We start from the raw sequence: 27711 nt of genomic DNA, 5'->3' as shown, positions 1-27711 counted from the left end.
TTTGGTCAGTTGTTTTATCTTTAGGAGATTGTTTTGTTTTGTTTTTGGAGGAATACTAATAACAAGTTAGATCACATATGCTTATCTAACACGCAGTTTTAGATCGTGGAAGCTATAGGCAAGCATCCTGCTTCTTGGAAAAAAAAAATGGCCTGCTTACTGTATGTACATGCAGTGCAATTTTTAAAATGCTGTGATTATAATTCCAGAACATAAGGATGTGAATAGGAGTCAGTGTTTTCTCCTTTGTGTGGGAAATGCCTTTGAAAATCATTTGAAGCTTGGACAAAAATTCCATAGCTCCATTCTTAAGAGCACTGCGTAGAGTCTTCATGAGTCAGATGGTACAGGTAAAGCTTCAGTTCAGCCTTCTAGAGAACTCATTGCAGCCTGCTCGGTCTCATCAACTGGGAGAGTGTTGGCGGCCATCATGGTGCAGGAATGAAGGAGGGGCTTCTTCCCACAGTGGTTACGCCATAGGCTAACGTCTGCGGCTGCCATCGGCTCACCTCTGTTTAAGTGCGCACCTCCAACAAGTTGGCCTGATTCTGAATGTTCTGCTTTCACTTTAATTTCAATTAGTATTTCTGGAAAGTCAAGACCAGAGTGCTGAGCAAGAACCATGGGAATAATGAGCAACGCATTCGCGAATGCTTGAACTCCAAGTTGGGCCCTGCCCTTGACTGGACTTGTAATCGGGGCTTCTCCCATTGCCAGCTCCGCTGCTCAGCACCTGGAACCACCCAGATATCAGTCATAGCATTTTTAACAGTCCTCCAGCCATCTCATTGCATCCTTGATTTGAGTGAGGATGTGCTTACTTGGTCCTTTGACCAGTCATGTGACAGAGCAGGGATTGTTACATTTCTTACTGAAGGTCACCTTTCCCAATATATACTCAGATGAAACCTGCACGTCCCAAACAATCAGGATTTAGGTCATCAAAAGAATTTACGGCTACCCCACCACGAGCAAGAGTCAGCCTTTCTATACTTCTCTTTTTAGCTCTGCACAGAGCTGTTACACCTTTTTTTTTTTTTTTTGCAAGAGCATCTAAGGAAAAGGGTCAGTTCCCTTTTCATTAAATAACAGATCTTTGAATCACCACAGACTTTCTTTTTTCAGTTCTATCATGTTTTTAATTGTATCCTCAATGAATTTTCTTTCAGCTTTTACTAGTTTCTCTCTCTTCTGAATTCTTGCTTAAAAAAAGCCAGACTCTGCTTCTTCTTCTTCTTCTTCTTCTTTTTTTTTTTTCATATTCTGAAAACACATTGCACGTATGAGGACATAAGAATCTTCTACTCTTTTCTTCACATCAGGACGCCATGCCCTTTGGTCCAAAACAAGATCTCTGAGTAAGCTTGTATTCGTTTCAGATTTATGTTTCATGTCTATCATCTCAGCCATGAAAAGGTCAATAGGTTCATCTTGTTTTGTAACAGCCAAAATGGAGGCCGCCACAACCTCTGTTAGGACTTCAGTACATTAGTACAGAGAGAGATTCTGGCCAAGACACCTGTTAAGTGCTGTCCCTGTCCATCTATTTGCTAACTTTGACTTCTTCCAAAAGCTGAGGTACCTGTACCTTTGCAGACTCAAATCTGTGTGTTGTTGTTCTGCGATGAAGACCTTCAGAAATGTAGACATCTACCTGTTCGATCAGCTCTCCAATGAGTAGAACGCTGGAAATGGTACAGTCGCCACTCGTGTCATCCAGGGCTGTTGTTACGTGGGCTATTAAGGAGGCTGTTGGATGGCCAATTCGTGTTTTAGGAAGCAGCATGTTGTCATATTTAGTAAGCTTGATGTCTCTAGAAACGGGCATTTTCCTGGCACCATTAGGCCCCAAGTTGGTTCTCAGAGCGTCCCGCATCCCCTGGGCTGTGCTGATGTTAACTGCGTGTGCTGCCTGGGCTCAGGCACCTTGGCCTTGGAGTTCAGGGTCTTTACAGCCACCATAGCTGACACAGCAGAGGAAGAGGACGGGATCAGGCCTGCAGAATGCCCAAAACCTTGAGTAATTTATATTTCACAAAATACAAAGTGATAAAGCATAACAGCATTTGATACTTGAAGTCAGCATCCAGAGCTTTAAACTGTGTGTATGTGCACATGTACAGACACACACACACACACACACACACACACACACACACACACACACACACAATGCTCTAGAACTGTGAAATTTTTATTTAAACTGGGAAAAGGTATTAGAAAGCATGATCTATCCCGTAATTTTATAGATAAAGGTAACCAAGGCTGAAAGAATAGAATAGGTTAAAGGGGGATGCAAGGAGTGTACATACGTTGATATATATTTATCAAATATAAGAATTTCTTTTTTTCAGTTGTAGTCTTCTGGATTATATATAATGAAGATTACATTATGACACTGGGTCTTTAATAAATGAAAGTGAATTCTATATGATAAGACTGAGTTTTAGAAACTTTGAAATTCATGTCAGGATGCTAATTTCTGTTAAATTCGTAATTATATATAAAAAATAAAATTCATGCTTTTGCAGCACAAACCCAGTTAGCCTTCAATAGTCAATATATACTACGTCCACCTGCTACGTATTTTCCTTACTAGGCAGATAAGGCACGTGCTCACGGATGAAGGTTTTTGTGAGTGATGTGTATTTGGCACCTATTTTGCGAATATTAGAAGAAGTGATTTAGTAAAATATTTGGGAAAAAGCGAACGTATTCAAGACTGTGAAAATGGAAGCACAACAGATTCGGGTAGGAGAATTTTTTATCGATAAGTAAATTCTAATAATACAGTTTTCACCTCTGTTTTAAGAATCTTCATGATTTTCAACAGAACGGCCTATGTATTGGAAACCCTAAGCAGTCTTTCCGAAACCTGAAAAAGATTTGTGAAAACAGCCTACAATAAAAATCACGCACGCTTCATAAAACACTACTTGATACATATCACTTGCACCATTAGGAACTAAACGACAAAGGATGTAATTTCAGTTCTGGCATGCAATATTAATCGAAAGCCTTTAAAACATCTTGCTGATGGGAACTATGACAACGTGACATTGAAGAATTAGGAGCTAAAGACATTTATCTTAATCAGATTTTCAAAGTAAATGCCATAAAACACAAAGTTGTTTCATTCATTTCTACATTGGCACATGTGTCGGTGGGAGCATCATTTTCTTGTGTGTTGCTTTAAATGCGAAGAGTACGAACTCAGTACCTGCAAGTATGGGTTCATTACCCAGGACCGAAGCACATTTTAGCCTCTCTGCACACACATGGAATTATTTCGGTAATAATGTACTTTCGTTCCATCTTCTATGCTAGTGATACATTATCCTCAACAAACACTCTAAATAATATTGGCAGATACTTTATTTAGGGGGGGTCTGGGTGGCCTAGGCATTGAGGCATCTGTCTTCAGCTCCGGTCATGATCCCAGGGTCCCAGGATCAAGCCCCTTGTCAGGCTTCCTGCTCAGGGGAGAGCTTGCTTCTCCCTCTCCCTCTGCTGCTCCCTGTGGTTGTGCTCTGTCAAATAAATAAATAAATAAATAAATTAAAGCTTTAAAAAGAAATTTAAGTTGTATTTGCCTTAATAAGTTTAAAAATGAAAACAATGTTTTTAAAGATTTTTTTATAGAAAGAAATTAAGAAATTATCTTTTGGATATGCTCACTATATATAAACATCTTCTTTGGCAAAAAAATTATATTTATTTATATATATAAATATGTATAATATATATGATAAAAATATTCTTATTGCTTTATTTGAATAAATGGTGAAAGTCTGGAAAATAAGACCTTACGTTAAAATAATATTTCACAGTTTATAAAAATACTTTAATATACATTATCTCTTTGAATCCTCCATATAAGAGTGATTATTAATCCCATTGTACAGATGAGGAATCAGAGAAGTTAAAACAGGAAATTGATTTGCTCAAACTACAGTTGCTAAATTTTAGACAGGGAACTTGAACCCGGGTGTTACAGACTGAATGTTGGTTTCTCCCCAGATTCCTATGTTGAAGCTGTAAACCACCCCCTCGTGTGACTGTATTTGGCGATAGGTTAAGTCTAAAGAGGTACTTAAGGTTAGGTGAGATAGTAAGGGTGAGGCCTTGATTCCAAACACTTGGTGTTTTTCTAAGGAGAAAGACTAGAGAGCTAGCCAGCTCTGCCCAGTGAGACACAGGGAGAAAGCAGCTGTCTGCGAGCCAGGAAGAGAACCCTCACTAGAAACTGACTCTGCCGTGCCATGATCTTGAACTCCTAGCCCCAGAACTGTTGGAAAGCAAATTTCCATTTTTTAAGTCCCCCAATCTGTAGTATTTTGTTAAGGCAGCCTGAGCACACTACTATACCAACTCGTTTTTACTCTTCTCCGCTGTAAATTCATTTATCTCTTCAACGGAAAATTTTAATAAACTGGTCCGAAAATGCTTGTGGATTCATGAAAGGAAAGATCAGAAGATCCGTGGAAGAGTATCTTAGGCACCTGCTTTCTTTTGAACCTCTGTTGTGAGAGGAAGGTTTCTATTGGCAATTAGCATCCTATATAAAGTCCGAGCCTTCCAGCTCCAAAAAGCCATGCTTACTACTATTTTAAAAGGCACAACAAAGCCTCAGGAAGTCCAGATCATTAATCTACTAAACAATAGTACCTTGCATTTCTGTAGTACTTTGCAGTTCTTTTCGCTGCACCATTCTTTCTGTTGGTGCTAGGTCATTACAGCAGCGGAAAAATACACGTTGGGAAGAGGCTTTTAGTGCTGCATACACACAAAAAACTACCCCAAAATTATTAACAGGGAAGGGCATTCACTAAATATGCAAGTGTCAGCTTAAACTGTAACTATTTCCCTTTTGATCAAAGAGCATCATTGCATGGTTTCCACCTAACAGATCACCCTCATTGCACATCCCAAGAAGGGGAAGGATACCATGGGTTCTGTTGAAGATTTTGCATCTACATAATATTTAATGTTTGCGGTAACACACTTCTCTGCCTGGACACCATCATGTGATTGGAAGGAAACTTAAAAAATTGTATTCTGTTTCAGTGAAAGGCATTTGTAGATAATGTGGACTCAATAAATTGCAGATAACAAATACTAGATCAAATAATACGCTAGGGGATAAGTCAATGGCAAAGTTAGTATTTGGGGGGGAATGAGATCAGCAGTGTTATTGGATACTTTCTGAGTGTTTCTTGATCACTTATGTTTCCTATAGTTGCTGAAATATTCAAAAAAGAAAAATCAGAGAAAGGTTTCAAGATTCAAAACCGAATCTTTTTTTCCTAAAATTGATTAACTATAGTTTTTAAAATGTATTATAATTGCCATCGTAATTTTTAAGAGACTGGTTAGTTTTCTTTTAAGTTTGAAAGTTTCATGCTGGCTTTTATTTTTTTCAGTTGTTTCCATAAGCAATTTTAATATCAAAATCTGAAATAAATTTAAGTTTGATACAAAGTGATTTTGACTATATGTACCTTAAGATGTTACTAGTTAAATATGTGTAATACAGAATGGTTTATTTTAAAAATAAACAATATTTTTAATATTTGTAACAAGATAATATGGTAAGATATTTGTGCCATGAATTAATATGGTCAGGTTCTCATAATACTTAAATCGAAATAAAGTAATTTTTTTACTGTATGTCCCTTTAATGTTTTATACTTATAACTGAAGATAATATGGGGCTTTTCATTACCTTAAAATTTGAATATTCATAACATAATTTAATGTGTTTCAAGAAAATAGTATGTAATACCTAGAAGAATTTTAGAGCTAAAAGACTTCAGAATTCATTGCCTGAGCCCACCATGCCCCCAAACACCATATTTTTTTTTTTTTTACAGAAGAGAAAACTGAGCCCCAGAAGTTAGTTGATTTCATATGAGGTTACGTTTAGGTAAAACTAGCATAAAATCCTATGTCTCCTGTTTCCTTTTTTAGTGCTTTCTTCTGTACAAGACATCTTTGTGACAAAGAATATATTATCTGAAAGGCATAGCAAATTTGCATTATTTGGAATATTCGTGGTACTTTTCTTATTCTTTAAAGCCATTTGTTACAGTGTAATAGCTTTTAGTTGCCTTCTAGCCCATCCTTATCCATATTACAAGTATGTGCTTTATTTATATCATATCATGTACTCCATTTAAAGTCAATAAAATTTAATTGCACTAAAATCAAATGCTCATTAGGTAATGAGAGAGGAGAGAAGTATTTATTGATTTTATGTCAACAATTCTTTATTGTCAAGATGGGGATAGCTTCTTCCCATTTTACTTATTCTCTTAAAAAGCATTATTCTTAAAAAGGAAAGTATTTTAAAATGGGTAGAAGAATAGCTTGAAACATATACTGAGACATTTTGAAGGTATTTTTATCCAGGTTTCTATGCATGTATAATAGATAAATTTTATGTATGTTTCTGTGAGAAATTGATATGTAAAACTAAGAATTCCATAGAGGATAAATCTGTGGCATTACTAGGGTTAAGTATAGTAAAAGATGAACTGTTTTAACAAGGAGAAGGTAGACATTTACATTTGTTTCCATCCCCTGAAGTAAGTTAGGGTGCTTAACTTTTTAGATTAGCTGCACGTTTTTGAACAGTAACCATAGAAGTCAGAATATCTTCAAAGAGAAGTTACAGCCATTTAAAAGAAGTTTCCTTTTGGGGCGCCTGGGTGGCTCAGTGGGTTAAGCCGCTGCCTTCAGCTCGGGTCATGATCTCGGGGTCCTGGGATCGAGTCCCACATCAGGCTCTCTGCTCAGCGGAGAGCCTGCTTCCCTTCCTCTCTCTCTCTGCCTGCCTCTCTTGTGATTTCTCTCTGTCAAATAAATAAATCTTTAAAAAAAAAAAAAAAAAAAAAAAAAAAAAGAAGTTTCCTTTTATAAAATATAACCCCCCAAAACTGCCATCCAATAACAAAGAAGACAATAGCAGAGATAATTTATATGAAACAAGAAGGAGATGAGTAAGTCCATGTTCTGTATAATATGACAGCCATAAACGTGGTATTAGGAAATTTGGGAAAAGCTGTTTAACTCTCAAGAAAGCTCTGTTCTTGCCTTCTGCAACTCTCTCTGGATATATATTGCACTCCTTTATCATGTCTTCTTTTGTCTTAGACCTACTCTTTCATATTTAATCACTCTTCATCTTTCTGATGCCATCTGAGTGATTTCCTCAGATTTCTTTTCCAATTCGCTGGTACTCTTTACAGTTGTGTCTAATATACTCTTTAAACTATCCAGTAAGTGTCTGATTTCAATGGCTGCATTTCTTCCTATTTATCCACATTCTACTTTTTTGAAATTCCTTTTTCTCGTACTGTCTTATTCATATGGTTTTCATTTCTTTTAAGTCTTTGATCATTCTAAACATACTTAGGTTTTATCTGATGGTTATATTATCTGAAGTTTTGGGGGAGATCTGTTCTGCTGTCTATTTTGTCTATAGATTTTGGCTCAATGTGGATTGTTTCCTCTTAAATTTTGTAACTTCAGACTGTAAATTTATTGAGAGCTGTGCTTTATTTGTGGAAATCCTTTGTGACTTCAGTTGAGAGCATATTCTTTTAAAGAAGTTTTATTTGTGGAAATCCTTTGTGACTTCAGTTGAGAGCATATTCTTTTAAAGAAGTTTTGCATTTATTTCTGCCCGGTCCCCCAGGGAGGAGCATTGCACTTTTAATACTAATTTATTGGCTTGAGGTTCCAGAACTCTGTTCAGAGCATAAGCTTCAACCTCATATGACAACCCTAGGGAAGCCTAAGCCAGTGGTTAAAATTTTCAGGAGTCAATTTCTTCCCCATGCAGGGATTAAGAAACACAGCAAGATTCCTTTTTGTTCCATTTGCAGTGAGAATTTTGAGTCTACTCTTAGACTGCAGGTATGGCGCTTCCAAGGTCTCATATACATAGGTGTCTCGGTAACAATTGACGTGTTATCTCTTGTTTCTTCATTGGAGGTTACAAAGTTTACAGAGACAGGAAGATCTCCCCAGATCACCTGCTCTGAACAGTTTTTCTCTCCCTTTGGTTTCTGGCCTATTCTTTCTTTCTAATTCAGTTATATTAACCTAAATATAAGTTGAGTGGTAGGATAAGACCATTGGCTGTTTAGTTTCCTGTTACATCCTCAGCACCTGGAACAGAGCCTGGTACCTGTTAGACACTCCATACTTATACTGAATGAATCAATCCAAAAGGTATTTATTATATTTTACCCAGAACTTCCCGCATTTTGTGGCAAGGGAATTGATGGGTCATCCAGATGGTCACATGGTTTGAAATAGAAAGCACAGGGAACTCTCAAAGGACAAGAATGCAAAGATTTAAAGTCTTTAAATCTTTCGTCTAATCCTCATTTCAAGGTATCACCCTAAGGAAACAAACCAAATTCTCACTAACTCAGTAAGTACAGTAAATCGGTTCATCTGTGCTCACTGAAATTATACCCTCTGGACAGTGCAAGTCTTTCTTTTGTATCTTCTGTCTCTAAGGTTTTCATACTCAAATATCTTTATATAAGTTATCTTGCAATCAGTTGTCTGCTCCTGAAGGTGATAAGAACAATACTGTTTATTTATATAGTATTTTATGGTTTTTAAAGCACATTTTAAACTTTCATTTGATTTGCATGTAGCTGTGTGAAATGTTTAAGTGACATGACAAGTGAAATGTTAAGTGATGGAAATTTTTACATGGTGCCATATTATTTTTTAAAAATTGTATTTATTTATTTGACAGACAGAGATCACAAGTAGGCCGGGGGGTTGGGGGGAGCAGGCACACGGGCATGCACACAAGCATGCTTTAATCCCCCAGCTTTTGCACTTGGGAGTTCATTTCCACTGTGTTCCGCAAAGGCCACAGCCCAAGGCCATAAAGCAGAGAGGAACTGGGGCTGAATTCGATATAACGGTCTAGAAACTGCTTTTAATTTAAAAATACACACACACACACACACACACAAACACACACATACATACACATAAATGGAACTGTGAATATGACCAGATACGTTTTCAAAAAAACCAGGCGTCTCCCACACCACCTTTTAAAAATTCTTGACTTGGTTCTGTGGTCACACAACATGGGAAAAAGAGACTCAGGTTGACTTCACAACTGTGAGATAAAATTCCCTCTTCCGTGGGAACTGACACCACGTGAGTTTATTTCTGATTCTTAGGATGTTTCCGATTCTTGCTTTGGTACCTATTAAAGGAAAAACTTTTCCCATTCGGACATACTTGACTGTGTGTCCTTGCGTCTCGTGGTAATGGTATCGATTGCTAAGAGGCTTCTCGCTTATACTTGGTCCATGAACAACGTGGGTCTGAACGGTGTGGGTCCATTCAGACGTGGGTTTGTTTTTTTTTTTTTCAATAAATACAACCCAGTGTTGTAACTGTATTTTCCCTTTTTTATGATTTCTTTTTTCTAATTCTCTTTCTTATAAGAATATAATACATAATACATATAAGATACAAAATATGTGTTCATCAGCTGTTTATGTTATTGGTAAGACTTCTGGTCAACAGCAGGCTATTAGTAATTAAGTGTATTGGGGAGTCACAAGTTATACTCGAGGTTTTTTACTGCTCAGGGGGTCTGTGCCCCTAACCCCTGTGTTCCGGGGTCAGCTGTACTGTTTTCCCTCATGATGTTCTTCCCTGAAGGAAGTTCTTTCTTTTCTACCCTGAATAAGTTACTATTTATTATTTTCTATATCTTTCAGATCCTTTAACTAAGCACTACAAAATAAATGAAGCTCAGAGAGATATATAACTTAAGAAAATAGGGCCACTGAAAAATAAATATCCACATTATTGTCATTTTCTCTATCCTGCCTTTCACCTCAGTGATCATAATAGCCTCGTTGCTGTTACAGAGACATTGTCACAACTTTTTCATCCCCCTGCAGAGTGCTGTCAACATGCCTTACGTTTGCTTAGAATTGGGGTTTTATAGGTTGCTTCAACTGGAATCTGCCCCATTATCAGAGAGTTTCTGTGGCTCCTAACACTTTGATGATTTCTCAACACACCCTACTCTGTGCATGCCATTGAACCAAGTCATTACCGCATGTCAGTGGCTTTGAGGTGACAACCTTAAATGACACTGTTGGGCTATACATTCTTTGTTGACAGAGGGCTGAGCAAAATGACCAAAGTCTTACCTATCTAATACTTATCATTAATGTTATGTGAGCTGGGGCACCTGGGTGGCTCATTCGTTAAGCGTCTTCCCTCGGCTCAGATCATGATCCCAGAGTCCTGGGATCAGACCCCGCTTCGGGCTCACCTGCTTCTCCCTCTCCCACTCCCCCTGCTTGTGTTCCCTCTCACCCTGTCTCTCTCTCTCTGTCAAATAAATATATAAAATCTTTAAAAAATAAAAAAAATAAAATTATCTGCTGTAGCGACGTCTGGGTGGCTCAGTCGGTTAAGCACCTGCTTTCAGCTTAGGTCATGATCTCAGACTCTTAAGACCGAGTGCCGTGTCTGGCTCCCTGCTAGTGAGGTGTCCGTTTCTTCTCTCTCTACTCCTCCCTACCACTCGTGCTCTTTCCTTTTCTCTCTCTCTCTCTCTGTCTCAAATGAATAAAATCTTTTAAATTTTTTTTAAAAAATAAAAATAAAAATCATCTGCTATCACTTATGTTTACCAAATAAAAACAAGCAGCTGCTAGGCTGTCCTGTAGTTACATCAGCAATAAGAACTTGACAAAAGGTAGAAAGAAGGAGTGTGGTGGGTAAAGACTCTCACCGAGTATAATAATTTCTACTAAGCATAATGAGAAAATTTTATTTTTAAATTTTATTTTTAATTTATTTATTTTTTCAGCGTAACAGTATTCATTGTTTTTGCACAACACCCAGTGCTCCATGCAAAACTTTGTGCCCTCCCTATTACCCACCATCTGTTCCCCCAACCTCCCACACCTGACTCTTCAAAACCCTCAGGTTGTTTTTCAGAGTCCATAGTCTCTTATGGTTCGCCTCCCCCTCCAATTTTTTTTTTTATAAACATATAATGTATTTTTATCCCCAGGTTTACACACTTCACAGCACTCACGATAGCACATACCCTCCCCAATGTCCATAACCCCCTCCCCCTCTCCCAACCCCACCTCCCCCCAGCAACCCCCAGTTTGTTTTCTGAGATTAAGAGTCATTTATGGTTTGTCTCCCTCCCAATCCCATCTTGTTTCATTTATTCTTCTCCCATCCCCCTAACCCCCCATGTTGCTTCTCCATGTCCTCATATCAGGGAGATCATATGATAGCTGTCTTTCTCCAATTGACTTATTTCACTAAGCATGATACCCTCTAGTTCCATCCACATCGTCGCAAATGGCAAGATTTCATTTCTTTTGATGGCTGCATAGTATTCCATTGTGTATATACACCACGTCTTCTTTATCCATTCATCTGTTGATGGACATCTAGGTTCTTTCCATAGTTTGGCTATTGTAGACATTGCTGCTATAAACATTCGGGTACACGTGCCCCTTTGGATCACTACGTTTGTATCTTTAGGGTAAATACCCAGTAGTGCAATTGTTGGGTCATAGGGTAGTTCCATTTTCAACATAAAATACAAGGAAGACATAACTGTATTGGGTAAAGCTGTAATATATCTGTATTTTTATTGTCTCAGATCTTATAGGTTTGTATTTTATATATTCATATTTATTTTAGGTACTCTTCTCATTATTTTCACATCTTTTTTTTTTTTTTAAAGATTTATTTATTTGACAGATAGAGATTACAGGTAGGCAGAGTGGCAGGCAGAGAGAGAGAGAGAGGAGGAAGCAGGCTCCCAGCCAAGCAGAGAGCCCGACGCGGGACTCAATCCCAGGACCCTGGGATCATGACCCGAGCTGAAGGCAGAGGCTTTAACCCGCTGAGCCACCCAGGTGCCCCTTATTTTCACATCTTAAAAAGTAGATTTTAACTACTGGAACCCCTGGTACGGTTCCGGAGAAATATTCCCAAAACCTGAAGTCTGGGGGAAGTAACATGGCACCCTGCCTGTATGGGATGAGGCCTGAAGGTGCCATTATTGCCTAATTGTTACTGATCAGTCAGCACATTTCTAGGAGTCTTTGAAGTACAAGGCTGAATAAAGATATTGTAAAGTCCAAAGAAATGTAAGTTAGAGTCCCTGCCTTTCAGGGTCTAAGAATTGAGGAGCTAAGGCACATTGCAAATGACCTTGCAATTAAAGGTCCTATGGGCAGGCTCTGCACTTTACCAACTCAACGTTCTCTTCATTGAATTTTTCACAAAGTATTCATCAAATATAGATTGAGTGAATAAATATTTATTTACGGATCACATATCTACCCATAGGTGAATTCGATGTGGATCCTGCCCATATTGAGTCTAATAGGAGACATGAGACCTATATAATTAATTGTGACAGGGGAGGTGAAAAGAGCTATGAAAAAGGCTCAGATAAAATACTTTAAGACTCAGGGAAGAAATAACTGATTTCTACTTGAAGAAAACAGGAATGTCCTCTTTCTTAGAGCTTGAAGTACGTAAGGTTTGGATAGAGAAAAATGGAGGATAATGTCTTTCCAGTTAGAAGCAAATATGCTTTTGTGGAAAGGTGTATACACTGGGTACAGCAAGCTTGACGAGAACAAGATATATGGGGGAACATCTGCAAAACTATTTTGAGGACTAACTCAGGAAAATATGACATTTGCCTTCAGAAAGTGCATTTTATGTTTTATAGGTATGAGGAAGCCCTTTGGAGTTTCTAAGGAAAATGACATGTTCAGAGCTATGCCTCAGGGACATTAAACCTGGTAACTCTGAGGTTTAATTGTCCCCTCTATGACTCAGAGTTGTTGTATCCACAACTTTCTCAAATCTACAGGAATCTTGTATCAATACATCAGCCTAAAGCAAAGGCCACAGTTGGTGTTTTGGTTGGTCTTAATGGAGATCTGGTCACAAGTATTAGATTTTAAGTGCTTGTCTCCAAATCTGACCCTATTCTGTTTCTTTGTATCCATTTTTTGTTTGTTTGTTTGTTTTAGTAGGGGAGGGGCAGAGGGAGCAGGAGAGAGAGAATCTTAAGCAGGCTCCACAACCCCGAGATTATGACCCTGAGATTAACCCTCTCATTACCTGCAAAGGTACCTCTAATTTAACGGAGATGTAGATACTCTTTTAATTTTTCATGTCAAGAGTTGGATGGTTAACTGGCTGAGCCATCCAGGCACCCCTCTTTGTGTGCATTTTGAACCCAAGTCATAAAATTTTTCCTGGATATTCAGTTTTTCTTACCCTGCGGACTTAGAAGAAAATTTTCTCTCTCTTTTCAATACCAGTAATGGTTAATGCTTTTCTCAAGCAAACCTTGTGATCTTAAAAACATCCCAAATCAGGTAACTGATCATGTTTCCCTTTTTGCGTTGACAACTCGATAAATAATTTAGAGCCAGATTTGTATCCTGCTTTAAAAATGTACAGAACTATACAACGGCATTTTGTCCATTGGCTTTAGATCTGGCTTTATGTTATCTTTCCCACTTTATTTTCTGTTATTCTCTCTTTCTTCCTTTCAGGCTATGTTTAATTTTCTTTTATCTTGTTATGCTTGATAAATTTATGCTGTCTTGAATAAGTGGGTATAGATACTATTTCCACTACTTCTTACATCCTATAAGCCCAAATCCCTAGAGGCAGCGTGCACCTCTAAGGGAATCCTCGGATTTTGCCTCTGTGAACGGCTGCAGAATTTAAATTTCTGGTCATCCATCCCATCTCACTCAGGCTCTGCATTTATTCTCTTCCATCAAATTTTAGAGTGAATCTAGCTTTCATTATCTGGATTTGTTTTATAGGAAGACCTCATGATTATGTACTCAGATCAAAAGAGGTCCCAGCAGACAGAACACATTGTGCTGAAATCACCTGGATAAACAATTGAAAAGGGCATGGATCTTTTTTTTTAATTTTTAATTTTTATTAACATATAACATATTAGTATCCCCAGGGGTACAGGTCTGTGAATCGTCAGGCTTACACACTTCACAGCACTCACCATAGCACATACGCTCCCCAATGTCCATAACCCAACCACCCTCTCCCTCATACCACTGCCCCCGCAGCAAACCTCAATTTGTTTTGTGAGGTTAAGAGTCTCTTATGGTTTGTCTCCCTCCAGATCCCAGCTTGTTTCATATTTTCCCTCCCTTCCCCTAAATCCCCCACCATTGCCTCTCAAATTCTTCATATCAGGGGGATCATATGATAATTGTCTTTCTCTGATTGACTTATTTCACTTAGCATAATACCTTCTAGTTCCATCCACGTCATGGCAAATGGCAAGACTTCAGGTTTTTTGATGGCTGCATAGTATTCCATTGTAGACATATACCACATCTTCTTTATCCATTCATCTGTTCATGGACATCTAGGTTCTTTCCATAGTTTGGTTATTTTGGACATTGCTGCTATGGACAAGGGCATGGATCTTTGCATGATGTCTTGTTCATCATAAGTTCTTCATGGAGGCTTGCCAAATGAATGAGCGAACCTAGAGAAGGCCACCATAGTGCTAATTAGTTTTGAAACCTTAAATGGAAGTTTGTTCTCACCGTTTAAGAATCCTTTTTAAGATTTTATTTATTTATTTGACAGAGATCACGAGTAGGCAGAGAGGCAGGCAGAGAGAGGGGAGGGAGCAGGCTCCCTGCTGAGCAGAGAGCCGGATGTGGGGCTCAATCCCAGGACCCTGGGATCATGACCTGAGCCGAAGGCAGAGGCTTTAACCCACTGAGCCACCTAGGCGCCCCATAAGAATCCTTTTTTTAAAGATTTATTTATTTTAGAGAGGGAGCACATGTGTGAGTGGGGGAGAGGGGTGGGCAGAGGGAGAGCAAGAATCTTCAAGCGGACTCCCCGCTGAGCGCGGAGTCCAATGTGGGGTTTGATCTCAGAACCCTGACTTCATGACCTGAGCCGAGACCAAGAGTTGGCCGCTTAACTGACTGAGCCACCCAGGCACCCCAAGAATATGAATCTTAAATTCCACATATTTAAATATGTGATGATGGCAATAGATCTTAAAATCATTTCATCTTCAAGAACAACCTTAATATCCATGATGTTTTCACCATTACATAGTACTTTCACTTGTTGACTTAGCGTATCTTTGGAACATAGAGGCTTAATAAATGTTTGTGGGCTGCGTGACTCAGCAGGTAATCGAATGAATAAATGAGTTCATTTCACTGAGTCCTAAAATTAAACTAATACCTACATGGGACGGTATTATTTTCCACATTACAAATGAGAAAACTGAGGCTCACTATGGTGATGCCTCACAGAGTTAGAAATTAAATTTGGTATCAACCGCTACTCCACACTGCTCTCTCCTCTAGTTAGTATAATATCCAATACATAATTTATACATCATATGTATAATATAGTTCCATTCTTTCATGGAGCCATGCTTAAAAACATGGCGTCATTTGACATATACCCCTGCTTCTTTTTAGACTCGGTCTTAATACTTCTCCCTTTGAAATGTTTTGATCATTTCTTTGTTCCCTTTGCATTGACACTAACCTAGTAAGGCCCTTGGCTTTTTGTAAAATAAACATATACATGCATACATACATATATATGTATATACATAGATACATATACACGTATGTATATATTTATAAAAGCAGCTTTCGAAATGCTCCTCAAAGACATCCATAGATATTCTAATCATATGCACTAATGCTGGAAAAGACACAATTAATCATATGATACCTGAATACTAAATCTTCTTTGAGTTTTAAACTCTTTTCTTCTAACACAATTAAAACTGTATGTGCTAGTTTAGCCCTCTCATTACCTCCAAGGGTACCTTTAATTTAATGGAGATGTAGATATTCTTTTAATTTTTCGTGAGCACCAAAATAATGGACCAAGCAAGATTTCTGAAGTTTCTAGTATAGGGATCCTCAAGAATAGAGACTGTGCAAGAAAGTAGCTTCATTTCGTATGCTTAGATATTGTCTCTGTCCCTCATCTCAAGAGTAAGAAATTATTAGTTGTTAAGTGATATTATATGGATTGTTAGAGACCATTAGAAATACACTGTAATTACTGATATTATGTGCTATGGGAGGAGTTATTTTAATTATTGTGCCCTGTAAAGAGGTTTGATAATACATGTTCACGTTATTACATATCAAGTATTCATTTCATGCAATCAGAATTACAGTGTTAGACTCTATTTGGCATAACAATTGCTGCTGGAGTTCACGCTGCAAATGAAAGATAGCCCCTGTGTTTCCTATTCTCTTTTAATACGTGCATTTATATTAATAGCATGATTTAATACATCACTTTAAATTTATATTGCACTTTGAACTGCCTTTGGTCGAAAATTGACATCTCCTATGTTTGGAACCATAATAAGTTTAGCATTAAATTAAGGAGTCGTCTGTCTGTCTGTTCAAATGTGATGTTTGTGAATTCTAGCATGTCCAGAGGCAGGCAATGAGATTGAAAAGTCAGTCTCATGTTACATTAATTTGTAACTTTTAACTTACGACTTATTAAGCCTTAGAGATTTTCTCCACGGCTATGACCTAGCATTGTGTTCATATTTGGAAGTTGCTGGATCCCTTACGATCGTGGTTTCGAACACAATATTTGTACCACTGACATAGTGGCGTGAGTCGCTCTGGTCACCTATGACTTCCTCTAAAATGTGGTTATACTGCATGCTGTGAAATTGGAAAATCTGTTCTGTGTGTGTTCTAATGGATGTAACGGTCATTAAGTATATGAGTCTTCTGACGTCGTAATCAGATGTGATTCAGTCTGTTAAATATCCATGAAACAACATCTGCTTCACAGAGTGACCTTCTGCTAAAGAATACTTAGCGTCTATTAGCCGATCATAACGCAGATCTGCCTTATTTGAAATGCACTAAACTAGAGTAGTCTACTGCTGTTTAGCAACTAGCTTGTAATAATTTATTGCAGTTAAATAAAGCTTAAAAAAACTCCATTAAATAATTATAGGGATTATATGCATTTCGAAAACCTTTGTGTTCCATGGAAATTACCCATTTAATTTCAGGGTTGGTTTGTTAAAAAAAGCTGAAGTCGAAAGGCACATTAGGGGACCTGTCAGATACTGTTTTCTGTAGGTGTTAATAAAACCAGATGAAAAAAAAAACCTGAAACAAATTAAAACCAAAACCAATTTTACCATCTGTTGTATATTAATTAGTACTTCGTGTATCAAGGGTAAACTTGCTCTTAGAGAATGTCACTGAACACCCGCTTAATAGAATAATATGCAAATTTATTAGGTTATGGATTTCAATGCAATTTTTAATTCTGATTCATCTGCAGTGGGTCCCCCAAGAAATTGATGGTGTGTGTAGCTACGTAGGTACATATACATATATCAAGATAAATATATAATGAGTTTCTTTTTCTTTTTACAGAGCAACCTGCAAACAACCAAGACCAGCCCCCTCTGCGGCCTTTGCCACCACCCCATAAACAGCACCCCGCCCAACACCATCCGTCCATCACTTCTCTCAACAGAAACTCCCTGACCAATAGAAGGAACCAGAGTCCGGCCCCGCCGGCTGCTTTGCCCGCCGAGCTGCAAACCACACCCGAGTCCGTCCAGCTGCAAGACAGCTGGGTCCTTGGCAGTAATGTACCACTGGAAAGCAGGTGAGTCCTCTGCGGGAGACTCCCAGATCATCGGGCTGGTAGGGCTGCGCCACATGTCCGCTCGGAGAATGGCCACCGTACCAGAGTCAGCCAGCCATGTAGATTAAGGTCTCGCATGTAAAGATAAACTAGTCTCAGCCTCTTCTTGTGAACAAATTTACCATACTTACATACTCTGTGTTTTGTCTTCACTGAGAACAGCGCCAGGGTACTGGTCATATTTAACTTGCCAGCCCGGTGAACATTCTCATCCTTTTCACACATTGTGTAGGCTACAAGACACGAGAACGAATGCCTTTAGTGAAACTCTGCCTTGCTACTGTTTTTTTTTTTTTTTTTCACTTATCTACAAAATCATCAGACACGTCGAGAAAAAGATGGAGGTCGAGGGTGTGATTCTGGGTCCCATAGGTCATTTGATTCGATGAACATGGTTAACAGACACTTGGTTCTAAGACATCTTTCCTTTCACAGGACACGTTCTGTCCTTGACATCCTAAAATCATAGAGGATTCCTGAGCAGAATAGTGAAGCACAAGTCAGATGACCGTTTGTGGAAGATGTTTTAGTTTCTTGCCATAGACGGGAGATGGGACCTACTCTCTAAGCTTCCTTTCAGCATTATTTCCTAAGACATCCCCCTCGTTCTTGGACAATAATATTAGATGGTAATATTCTTCCTTATGATGAACTGAGATCTCTAACTCCTGAAACTCCCATCCTCTGTTGTAAACCGTGAAACTCCTATTCTGTCACAATACACAGTCATTTTGACCCATTTCTGTGTGATGGCCCATGGACTGCTCTCAGTCTTGTGTTGCAGAGGCTTCCCCAGCTTCGTGTCCTCTCTCTGTACACATCCAGGTGTTTCAGTGAGATCCTTAAGTTAAGACTTCTAACACGGTTTGGCCCACAGGGAGTAAACCACTCGGACGAACGTACAGAACTAGTGTAGAACAAGTTTTGAGTTAATCCCTTGCGTTCGTAAATATCTCTCAGCACAAAAAAAATGTTCCTTCTTTCTTCAGACAGAACCTTGACCGTCAATGTCTTCTTTATACCATGTACTGCACGAGCTAGGGGTGGTGTCCTTCCTCACTGGCTTCCGATTGACAACCTTATGACAAAGTCCCCCTAACATTCCTCGCAGCATTTATTTCTTTTCTGCCCTAGGCTTCCATTAGGCTCAGAGAAAAAGAATCATCACCACATAAAATCCAGAAAATAGAAGACTCTGGGGAGTATGCCCCCCAAAATGCCCTGTCCCAAAGAGCCCCTGGCTAATGTCAGCATTGAAATTAGCTTCTGGATGAAGAAACAGGTTTCACAACAAATAAATCATGATTTTTTTTTTTTGCCTTTAAATGCGTGATCTAAACCAATTCTTCCCGAAGATGAGTTAGCAGGAGGTCCCCTCACAGTTAGTTGTCAACAACAAAAATTTTTCTTTTTCTTTTCTTTTACTCTTGACCTAAGAACATGGTTCCAAGGAATTCTTGTTTTTTTGTTTGTTTGTTTGATCTATAGTGTGAGCCAAGACTAGTTGACTTTTACTGTTTATTTTGTATTATTGAGCACTCGTGTGGAAGAGATCAGAAAGAGGAAGTAAGGAAGAAGTAGGCAAACAGGAGATTTCTTCACTTAAGACAAAGAGTCATATCTACAGATCTTTTTTTCTTTCCTGAGGTTATTAGCACAGAACTAAATTTACCCACTGCCATTAATTAGCACACACCGAACAACTCATCAACACTGATTCACTATTGTCATTTGGAAAAATTTTACTAGGAAAAAAGTAATTTTCCAGTTGAGTCATCAAATTGAATATGGATAATTGCATTGTAGTTGACAATAATTGTTCTGACAAATATGTATGAAATATGTCGAGTTCAGTCAGTAGAAACGGGTTTCATTTTAGGAATGTTACATAGTTCAGAAGCCTCAACAACTGTGTCTGTATGAGAGTTGGTATTTCTTGAAGCCATGTCTTCTAGTGGAGATATTTGGACGCATCTTGGGGGAAGATGTGTTCTTGTTATCCCTCATATTGTACTTGTGAATTTTGGTTGGTGGGACAATTAGGAGAGAAAATAGTTGTTTAGAGGACAACCCATTCTAGCCATATGTGTAGTTGTGGCTGATTTCTCTGTATTCAGACTGTGAAAGAGATCACTCTCAGGATGATTTGAAATTCCATTTCAAAGCGATGCTATTAGTGAACCATCCATGGAATTGTAATTTTTAGTTTTATGAACTGACATAGAAAGGAAAGCCTGCCAGTTGCTATAATCTCACTAACGTGTATATGAAGAATAAGGAATCCAAAAAATGTAAAAACTTTCACTCCGTCGTCTAGTTTTGTTGTCTCTCTGTTTTCAGGTGTCCACCTCTTAAAATATTGCTAAAAAGTATTTCCGCTTGCCACGCACTCTGTGTATCAACCCAAGCAGCGATGTGAAAATCTCACACTGTACCGACAGAGGCTACTATGGTTTCTTTAATAGTCTCCCTTGGTTGGAACCTCTTGAGGTGAAGAACTGGTCTTATTTATCATTGATTTTTTCCTTTTTTAGTTAAGGTTCCCTATTGAGTATGATTCTCAGGCTCTGTTTCAGCTACATTAACAACTTCATCCAGACGTGTGTCTGCCGTTGACTGGTTTTTAATCTGGGGCACAGTTTCATCTTTGGCAATTATTTCTCTTTACACATACACTCATTTTACAGACTCTCGCTTTTCTCGAACCGTCATTTAAAGGGTATAAGGTATGAAGCCTGAGATTCCATACTGTGCATGTAAGAATGTGTGCACTTTCTTTGTCCCCAACCCTCTTCTCCTTCCAGCGTACATTGATAATGGCTGCTGGCAGATTGGCCCGTAATAATCCACGAAACTCTTGGTAATTTGTAGACTTAGTCTATGCGAATTGGTAGAGAAGACATCAAAGATTTCGCACCTTGTCCTGTTTCAGTGCAGTTTCTGGTCTGATTTATTAAAAGCACTTATTTTTTTCACCAGCAGTTTCTTGCTTCCATAACAATGTTTATTTCCTTTGTCTAATGAATTTAACATTTGCTGCTGCTGGAGACAATCGATATTATTGTGTACTTGTACATTTCCACTCGGTAAATAGAGCCTTTCTGGTCTATAATCTCTAGTGAGTTTCAGATCTCCTAGAGTCACATCCAGACCCGGACAAGCATTTGCAGTTTCTAAGCATTTCCTTATTATGTTATCATCTTCAATAAATACCACTCAGCACCCTTCTATAATACCAATCCTCGCTTATAGTTTTCCTTCCAGATTCCTTTTCTTGGCACTCAATATTTCTTATGCTTTGTATGATTTAGTTTTAGGTCACTTGCTAGCCTGTAGGTCATCCTCTGTTTATTTTATACTTCGGCTGCTTCAGAGCATGGTCAGAGTTGCTGCTAGAGTACAGAGCCGCTGAGGAAAAGCTGGGCCTCGACCCAGTGCAGCAGCAGCCCTGAAAGGTGGAAGGAACGGCAACTCTCACTGGGAGCCCTGACCTTCCGCAATTGTGAAGTTAATTGCCTGCAGGTTCTTCATTTATATATGTGAATTAAGTAGCTTAGTAGTTTCCTATTAGATGTTAACAAAATGGTTCATTTGTAGCCATTTAATAAAAGATTTATTAAAGTCTTATTTTATTATGAAGTCCACTTTGGCATTGATAGTTCATTAGTTATGTTCCCCTAGCTCTTTACCTTGCAGTGCAGTAATGCTTTGCTAATTATTAATGTATGATATTGCATATTAAATTACCTCTTTATTATTGCATTTTTATTTAAATATTGAAATGTCCTGGGCTGCTTTAATGTGAGATCAATTGCTATATCTTAAAAAAAAAAAAAAAAAAAGACCTAAACGGAAGTATTACCTACTGAACTCTAAATGGTTCTAGGGAAAGGCAAGACATCAGTACAGGTTTCAGTTATCAGTCATCCTTTCCTATTCGAAACCTAGGCAGCAACCTTCACGTTGTGGCACTATCATACCAGGGAAAGCTTTCCTGGTGAAAAATGGTACCCTCTCCAGCATGCTGATAACCAACTACATTTAACAAGATAGTAAGTAGTTAGATGCTCCATAATTGCAGATAGAGCTTTAAATAAAATATCCCTGGGGAGGTAATCCAGTGACTTAAGTTTACGGATGATGCCATATCCTTTTGTTAAAGACAATTTGGGGGACGGAGGAGATATCACAGAGTGTGGAAAGAGGTGCAAAAATGAGGCTGAGGTTACTGAACACCAGTGTCAAAATTGGATCTGGGCCTGGGCTGAGAAATTCTTAATGAATCTTTGAGAGTCTCACCGTCTCTGTTAAAAACAGACAACAACAACAGCAGACCCTGTTAACCCATCTAAAATTACATGCCAATGAATAGTAAAAATCAACTGGATTCTCGATCTCTTGAAATAGTTCACCTTTAGGAACTTACAGTATTTCTTAAAAGACCCTGTGAAGGGACACATGTGCATTTGTAAGAGTGACAGGCAGAAGGGACACCTGGGTGGCTCAGTAGGTTAAGCGTCTGCCTTCGGCTCAGGTCGTGGTCCCAGGGTCCTGGGATCAAGCCCTGAGTCAGGTTCGCTGCTCAGCGAGGAGTCTGCTTCTCCTGCCTGCCACTCCCCCTGCTTGTGCTCTCTCACTCTATCTCTGACAAATAAATAAATAAAATCTCTCCCCCACACCCAAAAAAAAGAGTAATAGGAAAGAGGAAGAAGGAGGTATGATGTATAAGGACATGCCTGGTGATGTTTATATTTAAGGCTCATTTCAATTTGTGGCATAAAAACTTTTGTCTCATTAAGATGAGATTAATTCAGGAAGCTATTGTCCCAATTCAGTGTCTAAGTGCGGTGCTAACCATTTAATTTATCATCAAACCAGACAGTCTAAGAGTGAAAAGGTTATAAGAACTTGGGACACCTGGGTGGCTCAGTCAGTTAAGTGTCTGCCCTTGACTCAGGTCATGATCTGGGGGTCCTGGGATCCAATCCAGCATCGGGCACCTTGCTAAGTGGGAAGCCTGCTTCTCCTTCTACCCCTCCCCGTGCTCATACAGGCACACGCACATTCTCTCTCTCTCTGACAAATAAATAATATCCTTAAAAAATATTAAAATAATCAAAATAAAAGAGAAAGGGTCATAAATACAATTGCACTAGAACTTTTACAGGTTTGTAAACTGAGACTATACCAGACACAGAGGGACATACTATTACCCAACGAAGTATTATTCCCACAAGTAAAGTTGCATATTAACTTATGCCTAAGATAAATCAGAGAAAAAAAAAACAAATGAGAGGGGAAGCAGAAAAACAGCTATTGGTTGGAATACAGTCATTGGTTGACTCTCAACTTGAACTTTTCTAGTTTCTATGCCAACTTGTAGCAAATATTTAACCCTTTGTCACCCCCTTCACAGAAAAAGCTTCTGTTTTTCTCTAAATATGTGGTTCTTAAAATAATACATAAAATATTTTTTTTTATTTTCTTCTCACAATACCAAAAGGACAAGAGAGAACATATATTGAGGCTAATATAGCAAACGAAATTTTGTTCAAGAAGTTCAAATTTTGAATTTTAAATGTAAAATGTTAGATTTAAAGGTAAATCACATAATCACTAAAAATGTAAAACAAAAGTAAAATTTGATCCTGAATTTGCTGAAGGAAGGAACAACTATGTGTCTCTAGCTCTCTAGCTAGTAAAATTTTTGTTTTCAAAGCTCTTCGGCTGTACTGAAATAGAAACCTCATTCTAAAATAAAGTATGAGATTAAGATATGAGATATGAGATATAAAATAAGGGAAAAGCAAAAGCATGATTTTTATTTATTTTTTAAGATGGTATTTATTTGAGGGAGGAGGCAGAGGGAGAAGGAGAAACAGGTTCCCTGCTGAGCAGGGAGCCCTATGTGGGACTCCATCCCAGGACGCTGGGATCATGACCTAAGCTGAAGACAGACGCTTAACCGACTGAGCCACCCAGACGTCCAAAAAGTGTGATTTTTAAAGTGAGATTATTATTACCTAATTGTAATGCACCTGCCTCAGGTTGCTTGCTTAGCAAATATTGTGCTGATAACTTAAATGGAAAAGTAGGCTGGGGATTGACAGAAGCTCTAAAATGGAGGTCCTTCCCAGGAGTCAATATTGATGTACACTCCTGAATAAAACCTAGTAGTTTTATTTTTAAATATCTTTTTTTTCTTCTCAGAGTGGTTTTACAGAAAAACTAATCTGTAATAAAAACTTGACATTGAGTGAGAAGGCTCTGCCAGTTTTGAATGGGGCATAGATTCTTTGAGGACAGGGTAGGAGAAGCCCTAGACAGTTACAACAATAAAATAATACATTTTCTCTTCCTCTTTTTTTTTTAAAGATTTTATTTATTTATTTGACAGAGAGAGAGATCACAAGTAGGCAGAGAGGCAAACAGAGAGAGAGAGAGAAGCAGGCTCCCCACAGAGCAGAGAGCCCAATGCAGGGCTCGATGCCAGGACCCTGAGATCATGACCTGAACCAAAGGCAGAGACTTAACCCACTGAGCCACCCAGGCGCCCCTTCTCTTCCTCTTCTTGAGAGGTGGGCAGAAAACTGCTGGAACGGTTTCCTCCAGTTCCATCATGAAGCCTCACTGTGCGCAAGCCCAGGACTCCGGGTGTTGCACCGCCCCCCACCCCCACCCCGCTAAGCCCTGTGGTTGGGCGATGCCCATCGGATGCTTCTCCTGTGCTTTCTCTGTCCCGTCTCTATTCTCCCTAAGATTGGGTTAAGCCCCCCCAGGAGGATGCGAGTGCTGGACGGGGGAGAGGGGCAGCAGGTGGTGGTCACACTTCAGGACATCCCTTGGCACAAACATTTTCTTTCTTTCTTTTTTTTAAAGATGTATTTATTTGTTTCAGAGAGAGAGCACAAGTGGGAGGCGCGGGAGGGGGAGGGAGAGGGAGAGAGATACTCAAGCGGAGGGAGTTGGGCTCTAACTCCGGGTTTGATCTCATAATGTGGAGATCATGACCTGAGCTGAAACCAAGGGTCCTCTGCTTAAATGACTATACCACCCAGGCGCCCCTGCACAAACATTTTCAAATGAAGCAGAATTCCAGGAGAAAAGAAAGTTAGGAATAATCTGTTTGTAGATAGGCTAGGGGACATCGTCCAATCTGTCACCGTCTTGTCCAGCTGTACCCGTAAGCTCAGACACAAACACAGCTCAGCAGCATAAACAAGAGTCTGTGTTTTGCAGTCTGACCGGGGTTTTCATCCTGGATCCATCATTTAAATAATCCATATGATCATCTACATGTTATGACAACCTCAGGTCGATCTCCAAGGCCACAGTACTACGTACTGAAAAGAGCGTTGTGACTTTAATGAAATAATGTTAAGTAAAGTACCTGGCAAATGATAGGTGCTCCATAAATGGTTTTAAAATACGACCAAATAATAAGAACAACCATTGCATAGGATAAGATAACCTAATTAGTTAACAGTTGAATAAATGTAAACACCATTTATCATCAGGAAGCTCTCTTCTCTCCAACGGACAAGAAAAGTGTTTGTCCTGACTGGAAGAGTCACAGTCTAATTTATCTCCATGGGTAGGTAGGTCAAGCCTGCAGCCACAGATCTATCAGAATAAACTCTCTCGCTTCTTTCACTCTTTCCGTTGTTCAACAGAAAAAAGGTGAATTTTTGCAGGTAGGAACCCCAGGTCTGCTCATTTCATTCCTGAGAAGGAAAAAAAAAATTTTAATTGTAATGAAAGGCAACTAGTCATATTCCTGAAACATTTAATTAAGTAAGGCAGTAAATGTTTGGAATGAATCAGTCCAAGCCTTGATAGATGCATTGTCTCCCCATCAGTCAGGAGTTAGACCTCAGTTTTACTTAAGGTGTTTAAAGCTTTAGGTGTCTTTTGAGCATGATGAAGATACTGTACAATGGAGTAGGTGTGTTATGTTGTTTAATTGAGGTGAACCAGTTTCTTTATAATAGCAATTAAGACACCAAGAAAGCATGCATTAATTATTTGCTATAGACCTTAAGTGATTTTTGAAAGCATAATTCCAACAAAATGCAATTACTGTATACTCTGATAATGTTTGGTTTTGGATAACCAGCAATCTGTATAAAATATTCACACATGATAACCTTAATTTCCCTAGTACCTAGGAAAATGAATTCTTACTTACTTCTAACACATTTCTAGTCACTTCTCTGAACATGATCAAAGTATAAGGCCATCTGTGCCGTTACTCTGGTCATGGCTAATGACTGTGATTTAATCCTTATCTTTTTCTGAGCATGACATGCTCATTTTTGAGGCACCTCTTTTCCTGTTCCTCTTCTTCGGCAACCATTTTGTGAGCATTTTTTAAAATCCTTTTACTCTTCCCTAATATTGTCTGTGAAAACGTTTCAATCCTCTTGTGTATGGGCGCATGCGTGTTTTCATGCGTGTGTGTGTGCGCGTGTGTGTGTCTGTGTCTTTGTGTGTGTTATCTCTGCCTAACATCACTACTACAGGGGGATTTTTATCTTTATCCTAGAATTAATTTCTGTCCAGTTTTATTTTATTTATTTTTTTTAAATATTTTATTTATTTGACAGAAATCAGAACTAGGCAGAGAGGCAGGCAGAGAGAGAGGAGGAAGCAGGCTCCCTGCAGAGCAGAGAGCCCGATGCAGGGCTCGATCCCAAGACCCTGGGATCATGATGTGAGCCGAAGGCAGAGGCTTTAGCCCACTGAGCCACCCATGTGCCCCTCTGTCCAGTTTTAAAACTGTGTTTTGCTCTAAAATTTCATCCTGTTTATATCACTGATTAACATTGTTTCTCACTTCCTGTATTTCTTCATTTTTCCCTTGACAAAGTTTTGCCTTTTGTATTTCTTTCTTCAAACCTGAGGTGAGGTCTGTTTTCTATTAAACCATTTTCAGAATACTTTCTCCTTTGCCTGCAAGATTACATTCTTGGACATGCAATTAACCAGCTAAGCTTAATAAATTTTATTTGATAACCCCTCTGATTCTACAGTGACCCTCTTTATGATTTCTTAGCGTCTCACCTCGTATTGTGAACCACTTGGAATATTACCAGTAGAAGTCATCTTGTTCCAATCACACCCTGCACTACTATGATAGTGCTTCTTTCTGCTCATGGCAGAAAAGGGGTAGAAAAAAGCAATGGTTTGGGGACAAATCTGGGTTAAAATCTTAACATTCTACTAGCTATGTAACCTTAGGCAGATTACTCATATATTTTTATCTTTTTTTTTTTCATAAAATGGGTCTGGTAATACTTCTTAAAGATTTTATAAGGATTTGTTGAAATGTCATTGCAAAGTAGTACTTTCATTTCTTTGCTTTTCTTTATTCTTTTACTCTGCTATACAGTTAAGAGAAAAATAATCAATTCCATATTTAGAAGGATGAATAATAACTTGGAAAGCAATAAAGGCTTGGTAAAGGAAAGGCAGTGACAGCTAACAAGAATTGGCATGTGGATTAATTTTTGTGAATAATTAGATAGCCTTTTCAACTTCAGAAATAGGTATTTTTTGACTGAGAATACCAGTATTTTTCCTGTTTAATTGGGGTGGCTTCCTACAGGAGCTCAGCTATGAAGTAAATTTCATAGACAGGGTTTGCTTTAGAAAAAAAGGAGCAGTGATCTTTTTTTTTTTTTTAATATTTTATTTATTTATTTGACAGAGAGAGAGAAGTCACAAGTAGTCAGAGAGGCAGGCAGAGAGAGAGGAAGAAACAGAAAAGGAGCAGTGATTTTAAGGGGAGGAGATTATCTGAGATCATGGTGGGATAGTGATATTTCACAAAATGAATCCTGAATGCTTTCCCTCGTTTAGTGGGTATTTATGAACGTCTCACAATGTACCAGTGTGAAAAACTCAAGGTTGTGACAG

The 27711-nt window shown here is 38.6% G+C and overlaps 1 protein-coding gene and 1 pseudogene across 4 annotated transcripts in view; one reads left to right on the top strand and one right to left on the bottom strand.

The window, feature by feature from the left end:
* Positions 1 to 27711, top strand: part of TENM3 (teneurin transmembrane protein 3) — a 598389-nt gene that overhangs the window by 397445 nt on the left and 173233 nt on the right. For all 4 annotated transcript variants that reach the window (XM_045997095.1, XM_045997094.1, XM_045997093.1 and 1 more), the window contains one exon: positions 17517 to 17754. In XM_045997095.1, the coding sequence (XP_045853051.1) occupies positions 17517 to 17754 (238 nt within the window). The remainder of the gene's footprint in view (positions 1 to 17516; positions 17755 to 27711) is intronic.
* Positions 364 to 1962, bottom strand: LOC123936639 (annotated as a pseudogene).

This window comes from Meles meles, chromosome 2, assembly GCF_922984935.1.
Source record: "Meles meles chromosome 2, mMelMel3.1 paternal haplotype, whole genome shotgun sequence".
In the NCBI taxonomy this organism is placed as follows: domain Eukaryota; kingdom Metazoa; phylum Chordata; class Mammalia; order Carnivora; family Mustelidae; genus Meles; species Meles meles.
Note: the sequence above shows the minus strand (reverse complement) of the source record. Positions and strands in the feature narration are given on the sequence as shown.